General features: G+C 44.9%; 2 protein-coding genes across 2 annotated transcripts in view; both read left to right on the forward strand.

Moving 5' to 3' along the window:
• birc2 (baculoviral IAP repeat containing 2) overlaps nt 1–4945 on the forward strand; it is a 102534-nt gene extending 97589 nt beyond the window's left edge. The window contains exons 14-15 of the mRNA XM_064982498.1: nt 3257–3298; nt 3527–4945. Coding sequence (XP_064838570.1) covers nt 3257–3298; nt 3527–3720 — 236 coding nt within the window. The 3' untranslated portion in view covers nt 3721–4945. The remainder of the gene's footprint in view (nt 1–3256; nt 3299–3526) is intronic.
• Nucleotides 4946–11427: 6482 nt separating this feature from the next.
• Nucleotides 11428–18940, forward strand: LOC135551092 (large ribosomal subunit protein uL23). Its single transcript, XM_064982499.1, has 5 exons — nt 11428–11538; nt 16160–16340; nt 16815–16991; nt 17506–17575; nt 18644–18940. The coding sequence occupies exons 1-5, from the start codon at nt 11514–11516 to the stop codon at nt 18656–18658; spliced, it is 468 nt and encodes a 155-aa protein (XP_064838571.1). The 5' UTR covers nt 11428–11513; the 3' UTR covers nt 18659–18940.
• The last annotated feature ends 1118 nt before the right edge of the window (nt 18941–20058 follow it).

A 20058-nucleotide genomic window follows, 5' to 3' on the forward strand; every position in this document is an offset into this window, starting at 1 on the left:
CCCTAACCCTTATTCCCCATCCCCTATAACCCTAACCCTTTTTCCCCTATAACCCTAACCCTTATTCCCCTATAACCCTAACTATTTTTCCCCACCCCCTATAACCCTAACCCTTATCGCCCTATAACCCTAACCCTTATTCCCCTATAACCCTAACCCTTATTCCCCATCCCATATAACCCTTATTCCCCTATAACCCTAACCCTTATTCCCCATTCCCTATAACCCTAACCCTTTCCCCCCTATAACCCTAACTCTTATTCCCCACCCCCTATAACCTTAACCCTTATTACCCTAACCCTTATTCCCCTAACCCTTATTCCCCATCCCCTATAACCCTAACCCTTATTCCCCTATAACCCTAACCCTTATTCCCCTATAACCCTAACTCTTATTCCCCATCCCCTATAACCCTAACCCTTATTCCCCTATAACCCTAACCCTTATTCCCCTATAACCCTAACCCTTATTCCCCTATAATCCTAACCCTTATTCCCCTATAGCCCTAACCCTTTTCCCCCATCCCCTACAACCCTAACCCTTATTCCCCATCCCCTATAACCCTAACCCTTATTCCCCATCCCCTATACCCCTAATCCTTTCCCCCCTATAACCCCAACCCTTATTCCCCATCCCCTATAACCCTAACTCTTTTTCCCCACCCCCTATAACCCTAACCCTTATTCCCCATCCCCTATACCCCTAATCCTTATACCCCTATAACCCTAACTCTTATTCCCCATCCCCTATAACCCAAACCCTTATTCCCCTGTAACCCTAACCCTTATTCCCATCCCCTATAACCCTAACCCTTGTTCCCCTATAACCCTAACCCTTATTCCCCATCACCTATAGCCCTTATTCCCCATCCCCTATAATCCTTATTCCCCTATATCCCTAACCCTTATTCCCATATAACCCTAATCCGTATTCCCCATCCCCTATAGCCCTTATTCCCCTATATCCCTAACCCTTATTCCCATAACCCTAATCCTTATTCCCCATCCCCTATAGCCCTTATTCCCCTATATCCCTAACCCTTATTCCCATATAACCCTAATCCTTATTCCCCATCCCCTTTAACCCTAACCTTTATTCCCCTATTACCCTAACCCTTATTCCCCATCCCCTATAACCCTTATTCCCCTATATCCCTAACCCTTAATCCCATATAACCCTAATCCTTATTCCCCATCCCCTATAACCCTTATTCCCCTATATCCCTAACCCTTAATCCCATAACCCTAATCCTTATTCCCCATCACCTATAATCCTTATTCCCCATCCCCTTTAGCCCTTATTCCCCATCCCCTTTAGCCCTTATTCCCCATCCCCTTTAGCCCTTATTCCCCATCCCATATAGCCCTTATTCCCCATCCCATATAGCCCTTATTCCCCATCCCATATAGCCCTTATTCCCCATCCCCTATAGCCCTTATTCCCCATCCCTTATAGCCCTTATTCCCCTATATCCCTAACCCTTATTCCCCATCCCATATAACCCTAACCCTTATTCCCCTATAATCCTTGCCCTTATTCCCCATCCTCTATAGCCCTAACCCTTATTCCCCTATAACCCTAACTCGTATTCCCCATCCCCTATAACACTAATCCCCCTATAACCCTAACCCTTATTCCCCACCCTAACCCTAACTCCCATACCTAACCGTACCCCCCCTGAGCTCTAACCCTAACCCCCATACCTAACCGTACCCCCCTGAGCTCTAACCCCCATACCTAACTGTACCCCCCAAACCCCTCTAACCCTTACCACCATACCTAACCATACCCCCTTAGAGCTCGCGAGGCGTGAGAGCTCAAAAACCCCCTCGAGCTCTAACCCCCCCTGAGCTCTAACCCTAACCCCCATACCTAACTGTACTCCCCTCCCCACCCCCAACCCCCCCTGAGCTCTAACCCCTAGGGAGATCCAGTCCCTTTTCCCACATAAGTTTAGTTGATGCTTTTACCTACAACTATAATGGTTTTGAATATATTCCCCTGTTTTCTTATGGTAGAATACACTCCTCCTCCCCCTATTCTTTTTCTTGTGTTTTTTTCTAGGTCATTCTTAGCAATTAGAAGGGATGGTTATATGTACCCGTGCTAGCTTAACATCTACAGATGTCGATGGAAAAGAGATGCTCTGCTTTTGTGTTGTTGTTGACACAACACACCAAAAAGCATGTTCTGCTGACTCTAGTTTTGTCTAATCTTGATTATTGTCCAGTCGTGTGGTCCAGTGCTGCAAAGAAAGATCTAGTTAAGCTGCAGGTGCTGAAAAATCCCAAATTGTTTGCATAGTCAACTTACACACAGCTCTGACACACACACTTACCCCACCAGACATGCCACCAGGGGTCTTTTCACAGTCCCCAAATCCAGAACAAATTCAAGGAAGCGTACAGTATTATTTAGAGCCCTTATTGCATGGAACTTCCTTCTCTCATATTGCTCAAATAAACAGCAAACCTGGTTTCAACAAACAGATAAAGCAACACCTCACGGCACAACGCCTCTCCCATATTTGACCTAGATAGTTTGTGTGTATTGATATGTAGGCTACGTGTGCCTTTTTGAGAATGTATGTTGTTCTGTCCTTGAGCTGTTCTTGTCCATTAATGTCATGTTTCATGTGGACCCCAAGAAGAGGAGCTGTTGCTTTTGCAACAGCTAATGGGGGTCCTAATGAAATACCAATTACCAAAAATACCTTCACAGAGACCTCTGGGTAAAACATCACCTCATTGGTAAGGTCACGTTCCCCTGCTCAGACGTTGCGTGCCACAGCATCAACTGTGCTGTCGGGCTCTCCCTAGTCCCCTAACCAGTAGTCTCATGGGCTCTAACCCCTCACTCCCCAGTTCCCTAATTCCTAGCCCCCTAACCCCTCACTCCCTAGTTCCCTAATTCTTAACTCCTAGCCCCATGAACTCTCACTCCTTAGTTCCCTAACTCCTAGCCCCCTGACCCCTCACTCCCTAAACAGTAGTCCAGTCCTCCAGGTTTGGCAGGGGTGGTGAGATGTTCTGACCATGTCACTGTGTGAATGATTGGTGGGTAGGGCTGGGGTCAGGAGTTAGAGTTCAGGAACACAACTGATCTAGGTAGGCAATCAAATCTATGTAATAAAGCCCTACTCCGTGACATCATCAGACTGACATCATGTCTAGCCTAGTTAGTCTCAGTTCAGTCCAACTCAGTTTCATTTCATTTCAGACTTCTGTTTAATTCTTGTTCTCAATGCACCTTTCAGCCCAGGCAAATGAAGCCGCATCACCGAGTCAAGATCTCTCAGGTACACACACTTTCACATACACACACTAGGCTGCTTTCAGCTGTGGCTGAGGCCGGCTGGCCTTGGAACTGGGATGGGTGGGGTCAGTCTCCTCATCCAATGGGAAGGGGGGGGGAACATAGCTGTTTTATTTCTCTCCATACTTACTTCTCTATTCTTCCATCTCTCTCCCCCCTCCCTCCCTCCCTCCTCTCCCCCTCCTCCTCCTCTCCCCCTCCTCCCCTCCAGACCTGCCGATGGAGGAGCAGCTACGGCGCCTGCAGGAGGAGCGGACCTGTAAGGTGTGTATGGACAAGGAGGTGAACATTGTCTTCATCCCGTGTGGTCACCTGGTGGTCTGTAAGGAGTGTGCTCCCTCTCTGAGGAAATGTCCCATCTGCAGAGGACTGGTCAAGGGCACCGTCCGAACCTTCCTCTCCTAGAAGACCTCCAGGAACCAGGGACCCTCACTGAGGAAATGTCCCATCTGCAGAGGACTGGTCAAGGGCACCGTCCGAACCTTCCTCTCCTAGAAGACCTCCAGGAACCAGGGCCCCTCCCAGCACTGTCAAACTTCTTTGACCTAGTCTCCTATCTACTCCTAGAGAATAGCTACCAACAGTCTATTCTAAGCGTGTCATTCTCTATTCCTGGATGGCTTTGTTTGCTGGTTTTTGTGATCTCCTTTCATTTCGTGTCCAATGAATTCCTAGAGAACCAGGTGAGGGGAGTTCCTATTTAATCAATAAAGACCTAGACAGTCAGGTGAGGGGAGTTGCTAACTAATCAATAAAGACCTAGACAGTCAGGTGAGGGGAGTTGCTAACTAATCAATAAAGACCTAGACAGTCAGGTGAGGGGAGTTGCTAACTAATCAATAAAGACCTAGACAGTCAGGTGAGGGGAGTTGCTAACTAATCAATAAAGACCTAGACAGTCAGGTGAGGGGAGTTGCTAACTAATCAATAAAGACCTAGATAGTCAGGTTAGGGGAGTTGCTAACTAATCAATAAAGACCTAGACAGTCAGGTGAGGGGAGTTGCTAACTAATCAATAAAGACCTAGACAGTCAGGTGAGGGGTGGTACTAATGAATCAATAAAGACAGAGACAACCAGGTGAGGGGATTTACTAACTAATCAGTGACCTTTATTGATCAATCAAGTACAAGAGAGTAGTGAAAACCCGCAGACACTCGACCCTCGAGGACTGGAGTTTGACACTATCCCATGAGCAACAACTCTACAATCTCACCGTCTCAAATCATATCGGAATGTAGCCTGTTAAACCTATCTGCTTAACCATTAACTAATATGTTCCTGTGTAGATATACACATTACAGAACTCTGTAGGAATGCATGAGATTATATAGAGGCCTAACTATAATTGTCCATCTATGTAATCAGTCCATTGATAGAGCATACAACGACTTCCTGTAGTTGAAGTTTCAACTGGACAGATTATGTGTAGTGACCAGTGAAGGCCCTGCATCCTGAATAGCACCCTATTCCCTATTTTGGGCACATTGGGAACTGGTTAAAAGTAGTGCACTATATAGCAAATAAGATACTATTTGGAACGCAGGGCAGCCAGTCAAGGCCCTCGCATGTAAAGGCTAGTTTGACTATTCTGCTGTTGAATGTCTCAAATAAAGGCAAAGTTGACTATTCTGCTGTTGAACGTCTCACATTTCTAATGATTTTCTTCTGGAAAGATATGTTGGAAAATCTTTTAAGTAAGATGTATCATTCATTCCAAATAAGATGTTTTTCTTAACTGACTTGCCATGTTGAATAAAGGTTAAATTTAAAATAATAAATACAACCTGATATTCTCTACACCAGACAACCATCACATCTACCCAAACAACACATAGTGAGTTGTAGTCCACTGAGCTACAGTTCCCATGTAGCAGAATCATAGTTAGCTGTTGTCCACTACTGTACAGCTCCTTTGTAGTCCACTGAGCTACAGTTCCCATGTAGTCCACTGAGCTACAGTTCCCATGTAGTCCACTGAGCTACAGTTCCCATATAGTCCACTGAGCTACAGTTCCCATGTAGTCCACTGAGCTACAGTTCCCATGTAGCAGTATCATATACAGTGCCTTGCGAAAGTATTCGGCCCCCTTGAACTTTGCGACCTTTTGCCACATTTCAGGCTTCAAACATAAAGATATAAAACTGTATTTTTTTGTGAAGAATCAACAACAAGTGGGACACAATCCAGAAGTGGAACGACATTTATTGGATATTTCAAACTTTTTTCGTCCAACAAATCAAAAACTGAAAAATTGGCATGCAAAATTATTCCACTGCCCCATGTAGTCCACTTACAGTTAATATTTTGTAGTCCACTGCCACCTTTTGCTGCAGATTACAGCTGTAAGTTCCTGAGCTTTCCTATGTAGGAATCATATACAGTGCCTATATTCGTCTTTGCTTTTGCCACATTTCAGTTTTATAAAACTGTATTTTTTTGTGAAGAATCAACATCACAATCCAGAGTGGAAACATTTATTGATATTTTTTTTTAACCAAAAACATTCCTCCTTGCAAAACAGCTCGTTTTGCAGCTCAGTGAGGTTGGATGGAGAGTATTTATGAACAGCAGTTTTCAGTTCTTTCCATAGATTCTCGATTGGATTCAGGTCTGGACTTTGACTTGGCCATTCTAACACCTGGATATGTTTATTTTTGAACCATTCCATTGTAGATTTTGCTTTATGTTTTGGATCATTGTCTTGTTGGAAGACAAATCTCCGTCCAAGTCTCAGGTCTTTTGCAGACTCCATCAGGTTTTCTTCCAGAATGGTCCTGTATTTGGCTCCATCCATCTTTCCATCAATTTTAACCATCCCTGTCCCTGAAGAAAAGCAGGCCCAAACCATGATGCTGCCACCACCATGTTTGACAGTGGGGATGGTGTGTTCAGGGTGATGAGCTGTGTTGCTTTTACGCCAAACATAACGTTTTGCATTGTTGCCAAAAAGTTCAATTTTGGTTTCATCTGACCAGAGCACCTTCTTCCACATGTTTGGTGTGTCTCCCAGGTGGCTTGTGGCAAACTTTAAACGCCACTTTTTATGGGAATCTTTAAGAAATGGCTTTCTTCTTGCCACTCTTCCATAAAGGCCAGATTTGTGCAATATACGACTGATTGTTGTCCTATGGACAGAGTCTCCCACCTCAGCTGTAGATCTCTGCAGTTCATCCGGAGTGATCATGGGCCTCTTGGCTGCATCTCTGATCAGTCTTCTCCTTGTATGAGCTGAAAGTTTAGAGGGACGGCCAGGTCTTGGTAGATTTGCAGTGGTCTGATACTCCTTAAATTTCAATATTATCGCTTGCACAGTGCTCCTTGGTATGTTTAAAGCTTGGGAAATCGTTTTGTATCCAAATCCGGCTTTAAACTTCTTCACAACAGTATCTCGGACCTGCCTGGTGTGTTCCTTGTTCTTCATGATGTTCTCTGCGCTTTTAACGGACCTCTTGAGACTATCACAGTGCAGGTGCATTTATATGGAGACTTGATTACACACAGGTGGATTGTATTTATCATCATTAGTCATTTAGGTCAACATTGGACCATTCAGAGATCCTCACTGAACTTCTGGAGAGAGTTTTCTGCACTGAAAGTAAAGGGGCTGAATAATTTTGCACGCCCAATTTTTCAGTTTTTGATTTGTTAAAAAAGTTTGAAATATCCAATAAATGTCTTTCCACTTCATGATTTTTTTTTTTACCTTATTTTTACTAGGCAAGTCAGTTAAGAACAAATTCTTATTTTCAATGACGGCCTAGGAACAGTGGGTTAACTGCCTGTTCAGGTGCAGAACGACAAATTTGTACCTTGTCAGCTCGGGGATTCGATCTTGCAACCTTTCAGTTACTAGTCCAACGCTCTAACCACTGGGCTACCCTGCCGCCCCATGATTGTGTCCCACTTGTTGTTGATTCTTCACAAGAAAGTACAGTTTTATATCTTTATGTTTGAAGCCTGAAATGTGGCAAAAGGTCGCAAAGTTCAAGGGGGCCGAATACTTTTGCAAGGCACTGTATATCTGTAGTCCACCGAGCTACAGTTGCTATGTTGTCCACTGAGCTACAGTTCTCATGTAGTCCACTGAGATACAGTTCTCATGTATTCCACTGAGCTACAGTTCCCATGTAGTCCACTGAGATACAGTTCTCATGTATTCCACTGAGCTACAGTTCCCATGTAGTCCACTGAGCTACAGTTCCCATGTAGTCCACTGAGCTACAATTCTCATGTCGTCCACTGAGATACAGTTCTCATGTATTCCACTGAGCTACAGTTCCCATGTAGTCCACTGAGATACAGTTCTCATGTATTCCACTGAGCTACAGTTCCCATGTAGTCCACTGAGCTACAGTTCCCATGTCGTCCACTGAGATACAGTTCTCATGTAGTCCACTGAGAAACAGTTCTCATGAAGTCCACTGAGCTACAGTTCTCATGTAGTCCACTGAGCTACAGTTCTCATGAAGTCCACTGAGCTACAGTTGCCATGTCGTCCACTGAGCTACAGTTGCCATGTAGTCCACTGGGCTACAGTTCTCATGTAGTCCACTGAGCTACAGTTCTCATGTAGTCCACTGAGCTACAGTTCTCATGTAGTCCACTGAGCTACAGTTCCCATGTAGTCCACAGAGAAACGGTTGCCATTTAGTCCACTGAGCTACAGTTGCCATGTAGTCCACTGAGCTACAGTTGCCATGTAGTCCACTGAGATACAGTATCATAGTTCAATCAATCAATCAAATGTATTTATAAAGTCCTTCGTACATCAGCTGGTGTCACAAAGTGCTGTACAGAAACTCAGCCTAAAACCCCAAACAGCAAGCAATGCAGGTGTAGAAGCACTGTGGCTAGGAAAAACTTCCTAGAAAGGCCAGCACCTAGGAAGAAGCCAGTCCTCTTCTGGCTGGGCCGGGTGGAGATTATAACAGAACATGGCCAAGATGTTCAAATGTTCATAAATGACCAGCATGGTCAAATAATAATAATCATAGTGGTTGTAGAGGGTGCAACAGATCAGCACCTCAGGAGTAAATGTTAGTTGGCTTTTCATAGCCGATCATTCAGAATATCTCTACCGCTCCTGCTGTCTCTAGAGAGTTGAAAACAGCAGGTCTGGGACAGGTATCACGTCTGGTGAACAGGTCAGGATTCCTTAGCCGCAGGCAGAACAGTTTAAACTGGAGCAGCAGCACGGCCAGGTGGACTGGGGACAGCAAAGAGTCATCATGCCAGGTAGTCCTGAGAGGCATGGTCCTCGGGCTCAGGTCATCCAAGAGAGAGAATTAGAGAGCGCATACTTAAATTCACACAGGCCACCGAATAAGACAGGAGAAATACTCCAGATAAAATGGACTGTCCGTAACATTTACATTTACATTTAAGTCATTTAGCAGACGCTCTTATCCAGAGCGACTTAAAAATTGGTGAATTCACCTTCTGACATCCAGTGGAACAGCCACTTTACAATAGTGCATCTAAATCATTAAGGGGGGGTGAGAAGGATTACTTATCATATCCTAGGTATTCCTTGAAGAGGTGGGGTTTCAGGTGTCTCCGGAAGGTGGTGATTGACTCCGCTGTCCTGGCGTCGTGAGGGAGTTTGTTCCACCATTGGGGGGCCAGAGCAGCGAACAGTTTTGACTGGCACCCCCCGACACATAAATTATTGCGGCATAAATACTGGAGGCTGAGACAGGAGGGGTTGGGAGACACTGGCCCCGTCCGACGATACCCCCAGACAGGGCCAAACACACAGGATATAACCCCACTCAGTTTGCCAAAGCACAGCCCCCACACCACTAGAGGGATATCTCCAACCACCAATCTACCATTGCAGTAGTCTAACCTAGAAGTGACAAAAGCATGGATTAATTTTTCTGCATAATTTCTGGACAGAAAGTTCCTGATTTTTGCAATGTTACAAAGATGGAAAAAAGCTGTCCTTGAAACAGTCTTGATATGTTCGTTAAAAGAGAGACCAGGGTCCAGAGTAATGCAGAGTACCTTAACAGTTTCATTTGAGACGACTGTACAACCATCAAGATTAATTGACAGATTCAACAGAAGATCTCTTTGTTTCTTAGGACCAAGAACTAGCATCTCTGTTTTGTCTACTTCCTTATGTCTGAAACACAAGGTTCCAAGGTAGGCAATTTTGGGGGTAGGCAATGTTTCATCAAAACGTATCATAGTTAGTGTGTCGTCTGCATAGCAGTGAAAGTTAGCATGATGTTTCCGAATGACTTCACCAATAGGTAAAATATATAGTGAAAACAATAGTGGTCCTAAAACGGAGCCTTGAGGAACACCGAAATGTACAGTTGATTTGTCAGAGGACAAACCATTCAAAGAGACAAACTGATGTCTTGCCGACAGATAAGATCTAAACCAGGCCAGAACATGTCCATGTAGACCAATTTGGGATTGCATTCCCTCCAAAAGAATGTGGTAATTGTTGGTATCAAAAGCGGCACTGAGGTCTAGCAGCACGAGGACAGATGCAGAGCCCCGGTCTGACGCCATTAAAAAGCCATTTACCACCTTCACAAGTGCAGTCTCAGTGCTATGATGGGGTCTAAAACCAGACTGAAGCGTTTTGTATACATTGTTTGTCTTCAGGAAGGCAGTGAGTAACAGCTTTTTCTAACATTTTTGAAAGGAATGAGAGATTAGATATAGACCGATAGTTCTTTATATTTTCTGGGTCAAGGTTTGACTTTTTCAAGAGAAGTCGGAAGATTTACAGTTTGTTGTTGTAGCTAAATTGCCGTTCCAATTTTCTGGAAGCTTGCTTCAGAGCTCGGGTATTTTTTGTAGACCACGGAGCTAGTTTCTTATGACAAATGTTTTTAGGGGTGCAACTGAGCTACAGTTCCTGTGAAGCAGAATCATAGTTAGCTGTTCTCCACTGAGCTACAGTTCCAGTAGCGTGCCGTGGTTCTGGGGCCTGGGCCTTCAGTGAAGTCCTACACAGTCCCACCCGAATTAATCCACCTCTTATTACCATCATTATGATGCCATGGCTCTAGACACTATACATTTAGACAGAAACGCAGTATAACCAGGCGTTGCGTCACCTTGAATTGACATTTTTATTCAGAGAATTGTAGGGGAAGAGTACAATACCTTTTCATTGTGCAGCTTCGTTGCCCTGCGTGCTTGTTCGTTGAGCTGTAGATCTACTCGGGTGTCCCCAAAAGTTTTCAAAAGCACCATTGTTTGTAAGTGCCGAGCCATACTTTGGTGTCTCGTTGCTGCCTTGGTTAGACAACTCAGGTTTGCAAAGTCAGTGTGGCTCCAAACACCAAATCGATCACTTGCAAATAATAGGCATTCCCAGCAGTACAGTTTGCAGTGCTTCTCGGAGCCTGTCTTTGTAGCGTCGGCTTTGTAGCGTCGGCGTCTACCTCTCCTGACAATGTCTAACTTTTCTTGAAAAGTTTGTCTTGAGAATGGCGTTATAATTATATCCTCGACCAAATCGATATCTTCTCCTTCCGCCATTGTGGGTTGAAAAAACAGTTTAGTAGTACGCAAATTAATTTGTTGATCAATCGTTGATCAATTTCCGTTTCCTAGTTGGTAATCCAATCAAAAGACGTGCAGGCACTACGCCTGCTAGCTGGCTCCTGTGTAACACTGGAGCCAGCCAGCAGGCGTACAATAGCCAACTCTAAAGCTGATTGGTTGACACTAAATTTTAATTTCCATTCACTTTACGCTACAAGCGCCCGCACTGTTGATTCTGAAGGCCTGAGGGCAGATTTTAGACCCCTGGCAACACATGATGGCTGAATATGATTGGATAAAATATCTAACATAAAGACCAGCCCTCCAAATCTCAACCTGGGGCTGGAAGCAGTGCAACCAAGAGGAACGCTATGAAATGAAGAGTGTAACTCTTACTCTGGGGAATAATTGAATACATATTTGTGGGAAAACGTATTTAAAAATATATATATTCTGATGATGTTTAGGCCAGCAGAGAAGGCCTTGCTGGCCCTGACGGCTCACCACTGTACAGTCCCTATGTAGCAGTATGTAAATCCAAATATTTTTGGACTCATCCGAGAAATGGTGACCTTTAACTACAAGTACAATGGTGCAGTTCGCCAGTCTCGCGATATGTGAGTGCCGGTTTCTCGCCCCTGTATTATAGCTGCGGAAACCCCAATCATTCTTCCTTTCTCAACATGGCACCGAAGGCGAAGAAGGAAGGTTCGTGAATCTGTACATTGTTTTTCCGTAAAGTCAGATAAAATACACAACCACGTATGTTCTATGTCCATGTTTACCAAGATGAATATATAGCTATATTATAGCGATGAAAATCACAGACGTGCTTATTTTGTCTACGGTCACTAAATGTGGAACGGTGCAACCGGCTGGCAGTGACGTTAGGCTATGCTATTTAGCTAACTTCAACGTTGGCTTATTATCTATAATTTCTGATTCCTTCTGGTTAAACACTGGACTCCGGTGTCTGTGTGCTATAATAATCATTGTTTCCAAGGCCCTGTTAAGTTGTGCACATGTTGGTTTAGTCAGGTCCGTATTAACGCAGATGCCCCATAGTGCTGTGTGGCAGAGACATGTGCAGTTGATGCTGGGCTTAATGTTAGCGAGCTACTCCATTTGATGGGACCGAAACGTTTTAATTATTGTACAAGTACATGACTTATCAAAATACCCATTGTGTTGTCATAACTAGCTAGTTAACGTGCTTCAGTTGATATAGTTGATGTGACTACCGGGTCTAGTCATGTAACGTTATTAAACCGAACACCAGACCGGGTGTGCGTCATCGCTCTCGACACGCAGGCCGAAATATCAAAATTAACTTAACTATTCATTTTGGGACATGTCGACGCATAAAACATTCATGGCATTTTAGCCATCAAGCTTGCTGTTTCTAGCTGCTTTGTTTTGGGATATAAACATTGGGTTTAGTTTACCTTATATGCACAAGGCCCTCTACCACAACAATTAATCCATACAATGTGACATTTACCTGTCTTTATAGGAATTACAATGATTTCAGAAGATCGGCTTTAGTTTGCTGTAGCTCCTAGTATTTGTCTATTTGTTTGCATTGTTTCAATGTGTTGTGTATTGAAAGTGTTTTCTCTTGCTTTTTTTCATGCAATGTTTGACTGTAAATTCAACATTGCTTCAAATTGTGTAAACTATGAGCAAGTATGAATGTCTGTCACATGTTATATTTAGAAAAAATATCAACGTGACCCAAAAATAAAATGATCAATTTTTAATTGCTTAACAAGTCATTGTTGTCTTATGGCAGCCAGGAATTTGGTTTCAAGTAGACCTACGGATATACCATTATTTAAACATGAAGTTGAAAGTTAAGTGTTGTTTCCATGTGCCTACTATGTTAACGTTTAGGTTATTGGTTAGGGTACTGTGAAATGTAAGCTTTTAGATAACACTAACAATGGACTTGTTGGTGGTTTAGCAACACAACCGAGGTGTGCACAACTATGGGGATAAACTGGGTTGATCGTTGACATGAAACTATATTTGGTCTCCAATGTTTGTGCAAATTAACTTGCATTTAAAATAATTAGACCTTGTCACATACACATCGTTGGTAGTTGGTTGGCTAGCTAGATAATTTGCCATATTAGCATTGACATGAGATCAGTCTCAACACCTCAATATCATACATGGATTCCCCACATGGCAGTTAATTGAAATTCTTGCTTGCTCGCCATCCAGAACCTCAACTGGCTGACTTCTGCCCCATGGAAGTCCCCACACATGTAGTTGTCCGTTAACCCATCTTACAGGTAGAAATATTGAAGCATCTCTGGTGTAGCCTAATGGTTTAATACTTGGGAAATTGTTTATTGCATATGCAATGGTGTCAATATTTTTTTATTTGTCTTACCTTTATGTAACTAGGTAAGTCAGTTAACAAATTCTTATTTTCAATGACGGCCTAGGAACAGTGGGTTAACTGCCTTGTTCAGGGGCAGAACGACAGCTCGGGGGTTTGAACTTGAAACCTTCCGGTTACTAGTCCAACGCTCTAACCACTAGGCTACCCTAGCCTAATTTTAAAATCACTTGGTTATCTTTGCTTGTTTATAACATTGCAAACTTATTTTACTATTTACAGTGCATTCGGCTGTTATTCACGCTGCTTCACTAGTCCACATTTTGTTACGTTACAGCCTTATTCTAAAATTGATTAATTACTTCCCCCCCCTCAATCTACACACTACCCCATAATGACAAAAGCATGAACGGGGTTTCAGACATATTTACTATTGTATTAAAAATATGAAACATATACCTTATTTACGTTAGTTTTCGGACCCTTTGCCTGAGATGTTTCTAGAACTTGGAGTCCACCTGTGGTAAATTAATTGGACATGCTTTGGAAATGCACACACCTGTCTACAAGGTCCCACAGTTGACTGCATGTCAGAACAAAAACCGAGCAATGAGGTCGAAGGAATTGTCCGTAGAGCTCAGAGACAGGATTGTGTTAAGGTACCGATCTGGATAAGGGTACCCAAAAAATATTATTTACCTTATTTAAGTATTCAGGCCCTTTGCGATAAATCGAAATTGAGCTCGGCTGCATCCTGTTTCCATTGATCATCCTTGAGATGATTTTTCAACTTGATTGGAGTCCACCTTTGGTAAATTCAATTGATTGGACATGATTTGGAAAGGCACACACCTGTCTATATAAGGTCAGAGCAGAAACCAAGCCATGAGGTGTAAGGAATTGTCCTTAGAGCGAGACAATTGTGTCGAGGCACAGATCTGGGGAAGGGTACCAACACATTTCTAAAGCATTAAAGATCCCTAAGAACACAGTGGCCTCTGTCATTCTTAAATGGAAGAAATTTGGAACCACCAAGACTTCCTAGAGCTGAACAACCAGCCAAACTGAGCAGTCAAGGGAGAAGGGCCTTGGTTCGGGAGGTGACCAAGAACCCGATGGTCAGTGAAAGAGCTACAGAGTTTCTCTGTGGAGATGGGAGAACCTTCCAGAAGGACAACCATCTCTGCAGCAAGCCACAAATCAGGCCTTTATGGTCGTTGCCAGATGGAAGCCCGCTTGGAATTTGCCAAAAGGCACCTAAAGACTCAGACAATGTGAAAGAAGATTCTCTGGTCTGATGAAACCAAGATTGAACTCTGCCAGGCGTCACATCTGGAGGAAACCTGACACCATCCCTACAGTGAAGCATGGTGGTGGCAGCATCATGCGGTGGGGGTGTTGTTCAGTGGCAGGGACTAGGAGACGAGTCAGGATTGTGGCAAAGATGAACAGAGCAAAGTACAAAGAGATTATTGATGAAAACCTGCTCAGGACCTCAGACTGGGGCGAAGATTTACCTTCCACATGACAGTGATCCTGAGCACACAGCCAAGACAACACAGGAGTGGCTTTGGGACAAGACTGAATGTCCTTGAGTATCCCAGCCAGAGCCCGGACTTGAACCTGATCAAACATCTCTGGAGAGACCTGAATAGCTGTGCAGCAATGCTCCCCATCCAACCTGACAGAACTTAATTAAGATCTGCAGAGAAGATTGGGAGAAACTCCACAAATACAGGTGTGTCAAGCTTGTAGCATCACCCTAGAAGACTCGAGGCTGTAATCGCTGCCAAAGGTGCTTCAACAAATTACTGAGTAAGGGGCCTGAACTTATGTAAATACACTGCTCAAAAAAATAAAGGGGACACTTAAACAACACAATGTAACTCCAATTCAATCACACTTCTGTGAAATCAAACTGTCCACTTAGGAAGCAACACTGATTGACAAATTTCACATACTGTTGTGAAAATGGAATAGACAACAGGTGGAAATTATAGGCAATTAGCAAGACACCCCCAATAAAGGAGTGGTTCTGCAGGTGGTGACCACAGACCACTTCTCAGTTCCTATGCTTCCTGGCTGATGTTTTGGTCACTTTTGAATGTTGGTGGTGCTTTCACTCTAGTGGTAGCATGACACTGAGTCTACAACCCACCCAAATGGCTGATTTAAATTTGACAATTGATAAATTTGATTTCCATTGATAATTTTTGTGATTTTGTTGTCAGCACATTCAACTATGTAAAGGAAGTATTTAATAAGAATATTTCATTCAGATATAGGATGTTATTTTAGTGTTCCCTTTATTTTTTTGAGCAGTGTATTTCAGTTTTTAAATATTTTCAAAAAAATTTCATTGACTGATTTGGGGGGGGGGGCTATTTAATCAATTTTGGAACAAGTCTGAAATGTAACAAAATGTGGGAAAAGTAAAGGGTCTGGATACTTTCCGAAAGCGCTGTATATTCATTCACCTATGATGTTTTGGGCTGTCACAGGAGATACAAATTGTTGTTGTATATTTAGTGGAGATTCTGTGTGTGTGTGAAGTGATGGAGGGCAAACCGTGATCTTATGAGTTGTTGTCCCAGTGGTCTGAGGCAGGTGTTACCTGTGATTTCATGTGCAACATTAATAAAGACTGTTTTGCGAAATGGCAACCTGTTCTACCGATGAACATAGTAGCCTGAAGATGTTTTGGGGAAATCTGTCCCAGAACACTGTTAGGTTTTTAGATTCCCCGTTAGACCGTGGTCCATGATGGGGCGACTACTTTGATTTCTCTGAGCAGAAGAACAATGTGAATTCCTACTCAAATCCCCCATTCCTGTTCGATTTCTTCGTAACCGGATTTGGTGTTTAGGTGCCTGGATGATAGAAATCTGTTTTAACACCCCCCCCACACACACACACACTAACCAGTTCATGTTCCCTGTCCTTGTTAGCAGTCCTTGCCTAACGTCTTGTCTCCCTCTGTAGCTGTCCCTGCCAAGACCGAGGCCAAGGTGAAGGCCCTGAAGGCCAAGAAGGCTGTTCTGAAAGGAGTCCACAGCCAGAGGAAGAAGAAGATTAGAACCTCCCCAACCTTCCGCCGCCCCAAAACCCTGCGCCTCCGCAGACAACCCAAGTACCCCCGGAAGAGTGCCCCGCGCAGAAACAAGTACGTTTAAAATGATACAGTACATGCACACTTGTTTGACTTGTACTTTGTGAAAGTGCTATTGTGTGCTAGGAGGGATTCCCTTCTTTTAAACCACTGGACTGTAAAGCAGGACAGCAGACAACATGCTGGTCTCAGCTAACGGCTGTGTAGGTAAGGTCAGGCCCATATTCACAGTGTCTGAGTAGAAGTGCTGCCCTAGGATTTCTCCAGTCTTATTCAACGTGATCTAGAAGTCCAAATGGATTGTCGATCAGAACTCCTCGCTGCTTTGTGGACATGGTAATACTGCTCCTTCATATGTAGGTCCTCTCCTGCAAAGATGTAACATGTTGGCTTGTAGAAGGGCCATTTGAAGGATTTAGATTGGCTCCTAGGTTTAAAGTTTGGATCACACTGGTCTAATGAACTGCTCTCCTTACCCCACCCTTCCTCCTCCCTTTCCACATATCTTCCTCCTTTTTTATCTCCCAGGTTGGACCACTATGCCATCATTAAGTTCCCTCTGACGACAGAGTCTGCCATGAAGAAGATCGAGGACAACAACACCCTCGTCTTCATCGTAGACGTCAAGGCCAACAAGCATCAGATCAAACATGCAGTCAAGAAGCTCTACGACATCGACGTGGCCAAGGTCAACACTCTCATCCGGTAAATAACAATTTAATATACCCTAATCCTGACATTACTAATCTGAATGTAGTCCAGGCATCACTAGAGACGTGTGCCGGTCACACAGGCACTCGCTGTCAGGTTTTAACACCATGTGGCCATAAGACGCCCGGCTCCAGGGGAGTCTGATTTAATCAAACTGTGAGCTTTAAGCATTAGACAAGCTCAGTGCATATAGTTGCGTTTATCCAAACATGGGGTGTCTATGTATGAAAAAATAGATTGGTCGAAAGAATAGACAACTTTCGGTCAACCAATATTTTTGTTCGGGGACAGCCCTAAGCTGGTTGAAGATGCCCAGTGAAGAGTTATTTATGATGACTGACCCACCCCCACCCCCCCCACCCCACCATTGCTGGGTGTTGGTTCAGTCCCAGTGTAGATGTCGCCAAAGGAACCACTTATACAATTGGGAAATGGGAGTTCTTTATCCCACTGACATCTGAAACACAAACACGAGGCCGATAGTTCTAACAATCCTCTCTCCTCCAAGGCCTGATGGTGAGAAGAAGGCGTATGTCCGTCTGGCTCCAGATTACGATGCGTTGGATGTTGCCAATAAGGTGAGACTGACCGTAACGTCTCGATAGTCTCCTGCGGTATCACCAAAATGTCACCCTATTTCCCATGTTGGTGTTTCCCCAACTCCATTACAGCCCCCCTCCAGTCGTCCCCAGCAGCCCCCCTCCAGTCGTCCCCAGCAGCCCCCCTCCAGTCGTCCCCAGCAGCCCCCTCCAGTCGTCCCCAGCAGCCCCCTCCAGTCGTCCCCAGCAGCCCCCTCCAGTCGTCCCCAGCAGCCCCCTCCAGTCGTCCCCAGCAGCCCCCTCCAGTCGTCCCCAGCAGCCCCCCTCCAGTCGTCCCCAGCAGCCCCCCTCCAGTCGTCCCCAGCAGCCCCCTCCAGTCGTCCCCAGCAGCCCCCTCCAGTCGTCCCCAGCAGCCCCCTCCAGTCGTCCCCAGCAGCCCCCTCCAGTCGTCCCCAGCAGCCCCCTCCAGTCGTCCCCAGCAGCCCCCTCCAGTGTCCCCAGCAGCCCCCTCCAGTCGTCCCCAGCAGCCCCCTCCAGTCGTCCCCAGCAGCCCCCTCCAGTCGTCCCCAGCAGCCCCCTCCAGTCGTCCCCAGCAGCCCCCTCCAGTCGTCCCCAGCAGCCCCCTCCAGTCGTCCCCAGCAGCCCCCTCCAGTCCCGTCCCCAGCAGCCCCCTCCAGTCCCGTCCCCAGCAGCCCCCCTCCAGTCCCGTCCCCAGCAGCCCCCCTCCAGTCGCCCCCTCCAGTCGCCCCCACGAGCCCCCCTCCAGTCGCCCCCACTCCAGTCCCGTCCCCACGAGCCCCCCTCCAGTCCCACCCCCAAGGCGTATGTCTGCCTGGCTCCAGATTACGATGCATTGGATGTTGCCAATAAGGTGAGACTGACAGTAACGTCTCGATAGCCCCCCACCCCCAACAGCAGACATTTGTATTGTAACCCAGACTAACTCACCTGATTCAACTCATCAAGGTGAATAGTTGAATCTGGTGTCCTTGTCCAGGCTCCAACAACAGACCACCTTCACTGTGACTCATTATAAAAGGACTGTTTATAGTGATGCTTTATAACTGCCCTATGAATCCTGGCTAATACCTGTCTTGTCTGTTCCAGATTGGCATCATATAAACGGCTGCTGGGGAGATGTACAGAGGAATAAAAGTTTGTAAAAACGTACCACTCTCTTGTCCTGTATGTTATTGGTTGATTATCATCTGTTCTGTTTGGTGGGATGTTCTGATGTGAGTTCTCTATAATATTAAATACATCTGTTATAAAGCTACACACATCCCATGACTTGCAGGTGATTGGTGCAAGAAATTAACTAACAATTAATGGATGGATACCTGCACAATTAATATTTCCGTTTTGGTGTTGAAATGTTGCACAATAAAACATGTGCATCCTTCAGTCTGCAGTTATCTTTATTATATATAAACTATCAATACAGCAGTATGTCGACACCCCTTCAAATGAGTAGATTCAGCTATTTCAGCCTAAAATTGAGTACACCGCCATGCAATCCCCATAGACAAACATTGACAGTAGAAATGGCCTTACTGAAAAGCTCTGACAATTAACGTGGTACCATCATAGGATGCCACCTTTCCAACTAGTTAGTCAAATTTCCCTGCTCGAGCTGCCCTGATCAACTAAGTGCTGTTACTGTGAAGTGGAAATGTCTAGGAGCAACAACTGCTCAGCCGCGACATGGTAGGTCACAGAGCGCGACCGCCGAGTCATGTACCACGTCGGTTGCAACACTCACAAGAGTTCTGAAACGTCTCTGGAAGTAACATCAACACAATAACATGGGTTTTAACATGAATAACTTGAAATGGGTTTTCATGGCCGAGCCCAAGACCACCATGCCCAATGCCAAGCATCGGCTGGAGTGGTGTAAACACTTGCCGACATTGGACTCTGGAGCAGTGGAAATGCGTTCTCTGGAGTGATGAATCGCGCTGCACCATCTGGCAGTCCGACGGACAAAACTGGGTTTGTCGGATGCCAGCAGAACGCTACCCGCCCCAATGCATAGTGCCTACTGTAAAGTTTGGTGGAGGAGGAATAATGGTCTGGGGCTGTTTCTCATGGTTCGGGCCCCTTAGTTCCAGGGAAGGGAAACCTTAATGAGACAGTATACAATTACATTCTAGATGATTCTGTGCTTCCAATTTTGTGGCAACAGTTTGTAGAAGGCTAGTTTCAGGGAGTCCACTCACTGAGGCTTCATGGTAATGCACACCTTCCACTCCCTGAGCTGGGGCGTCATGGTAACACACCTTCCACTCCCTGAGCTGGGATGTCATGGTAAAACACAAGACGAACAACATGTTCATTCTCTCTACACTATCTGTATAATGTAAACGATCATTATGGTTCTGACGGAGCTTCCTGTTGATTTAAACAGACGTGATGGGAGTCTTCCTGGCACAGTTACGGTCAGTACTGGTGTGTTTACATCAACATCGACCAGTCAGGTCCCCTGTGATACAACTCAGTATTAAACGTCCATGTCTGGGGAC

The sequence above is a fragment of the Oncorhynchus masou genome, chromosome 12 (assembly GCF_036934945.1).
Source record: "Oncorhynchus masou masou isolate Uvic2021 chromosome 12, UVic_Omas_1.1, whole genome shotgun sequence".
Taxonomy (NCBI): Eukaryota; Metazoa; Chordata; class Actinopteri; order Salmoniformes; family Salmonidae; genus Oncorhynchus; species Oncorhynchus masou.

Excerpts from the sequence above, each read along its gene's own strand:
- LOC135551092 (XM_064982499.1), top strand. The coding sequence starts at position 11,514 with ATGGCACCGAAGGCGAAGAAGGAAG. Across the intron at positions 11,539-16,159 it reads ACCGAAGGCGAAGAAGGAAG|CTGTCCCTGCCAAGACCGAG; the intron begins GTTCGTGAATCT and ends CTCCCTCTGTAG. Across the intron at positions 16,992-17,505 it reads AAGGTCAACACTCTCATCCG|GCCTGATGGTGAGAAGAAGG; the intron begins GTAAATAACAAT and ends CTCTCCTCCAAG.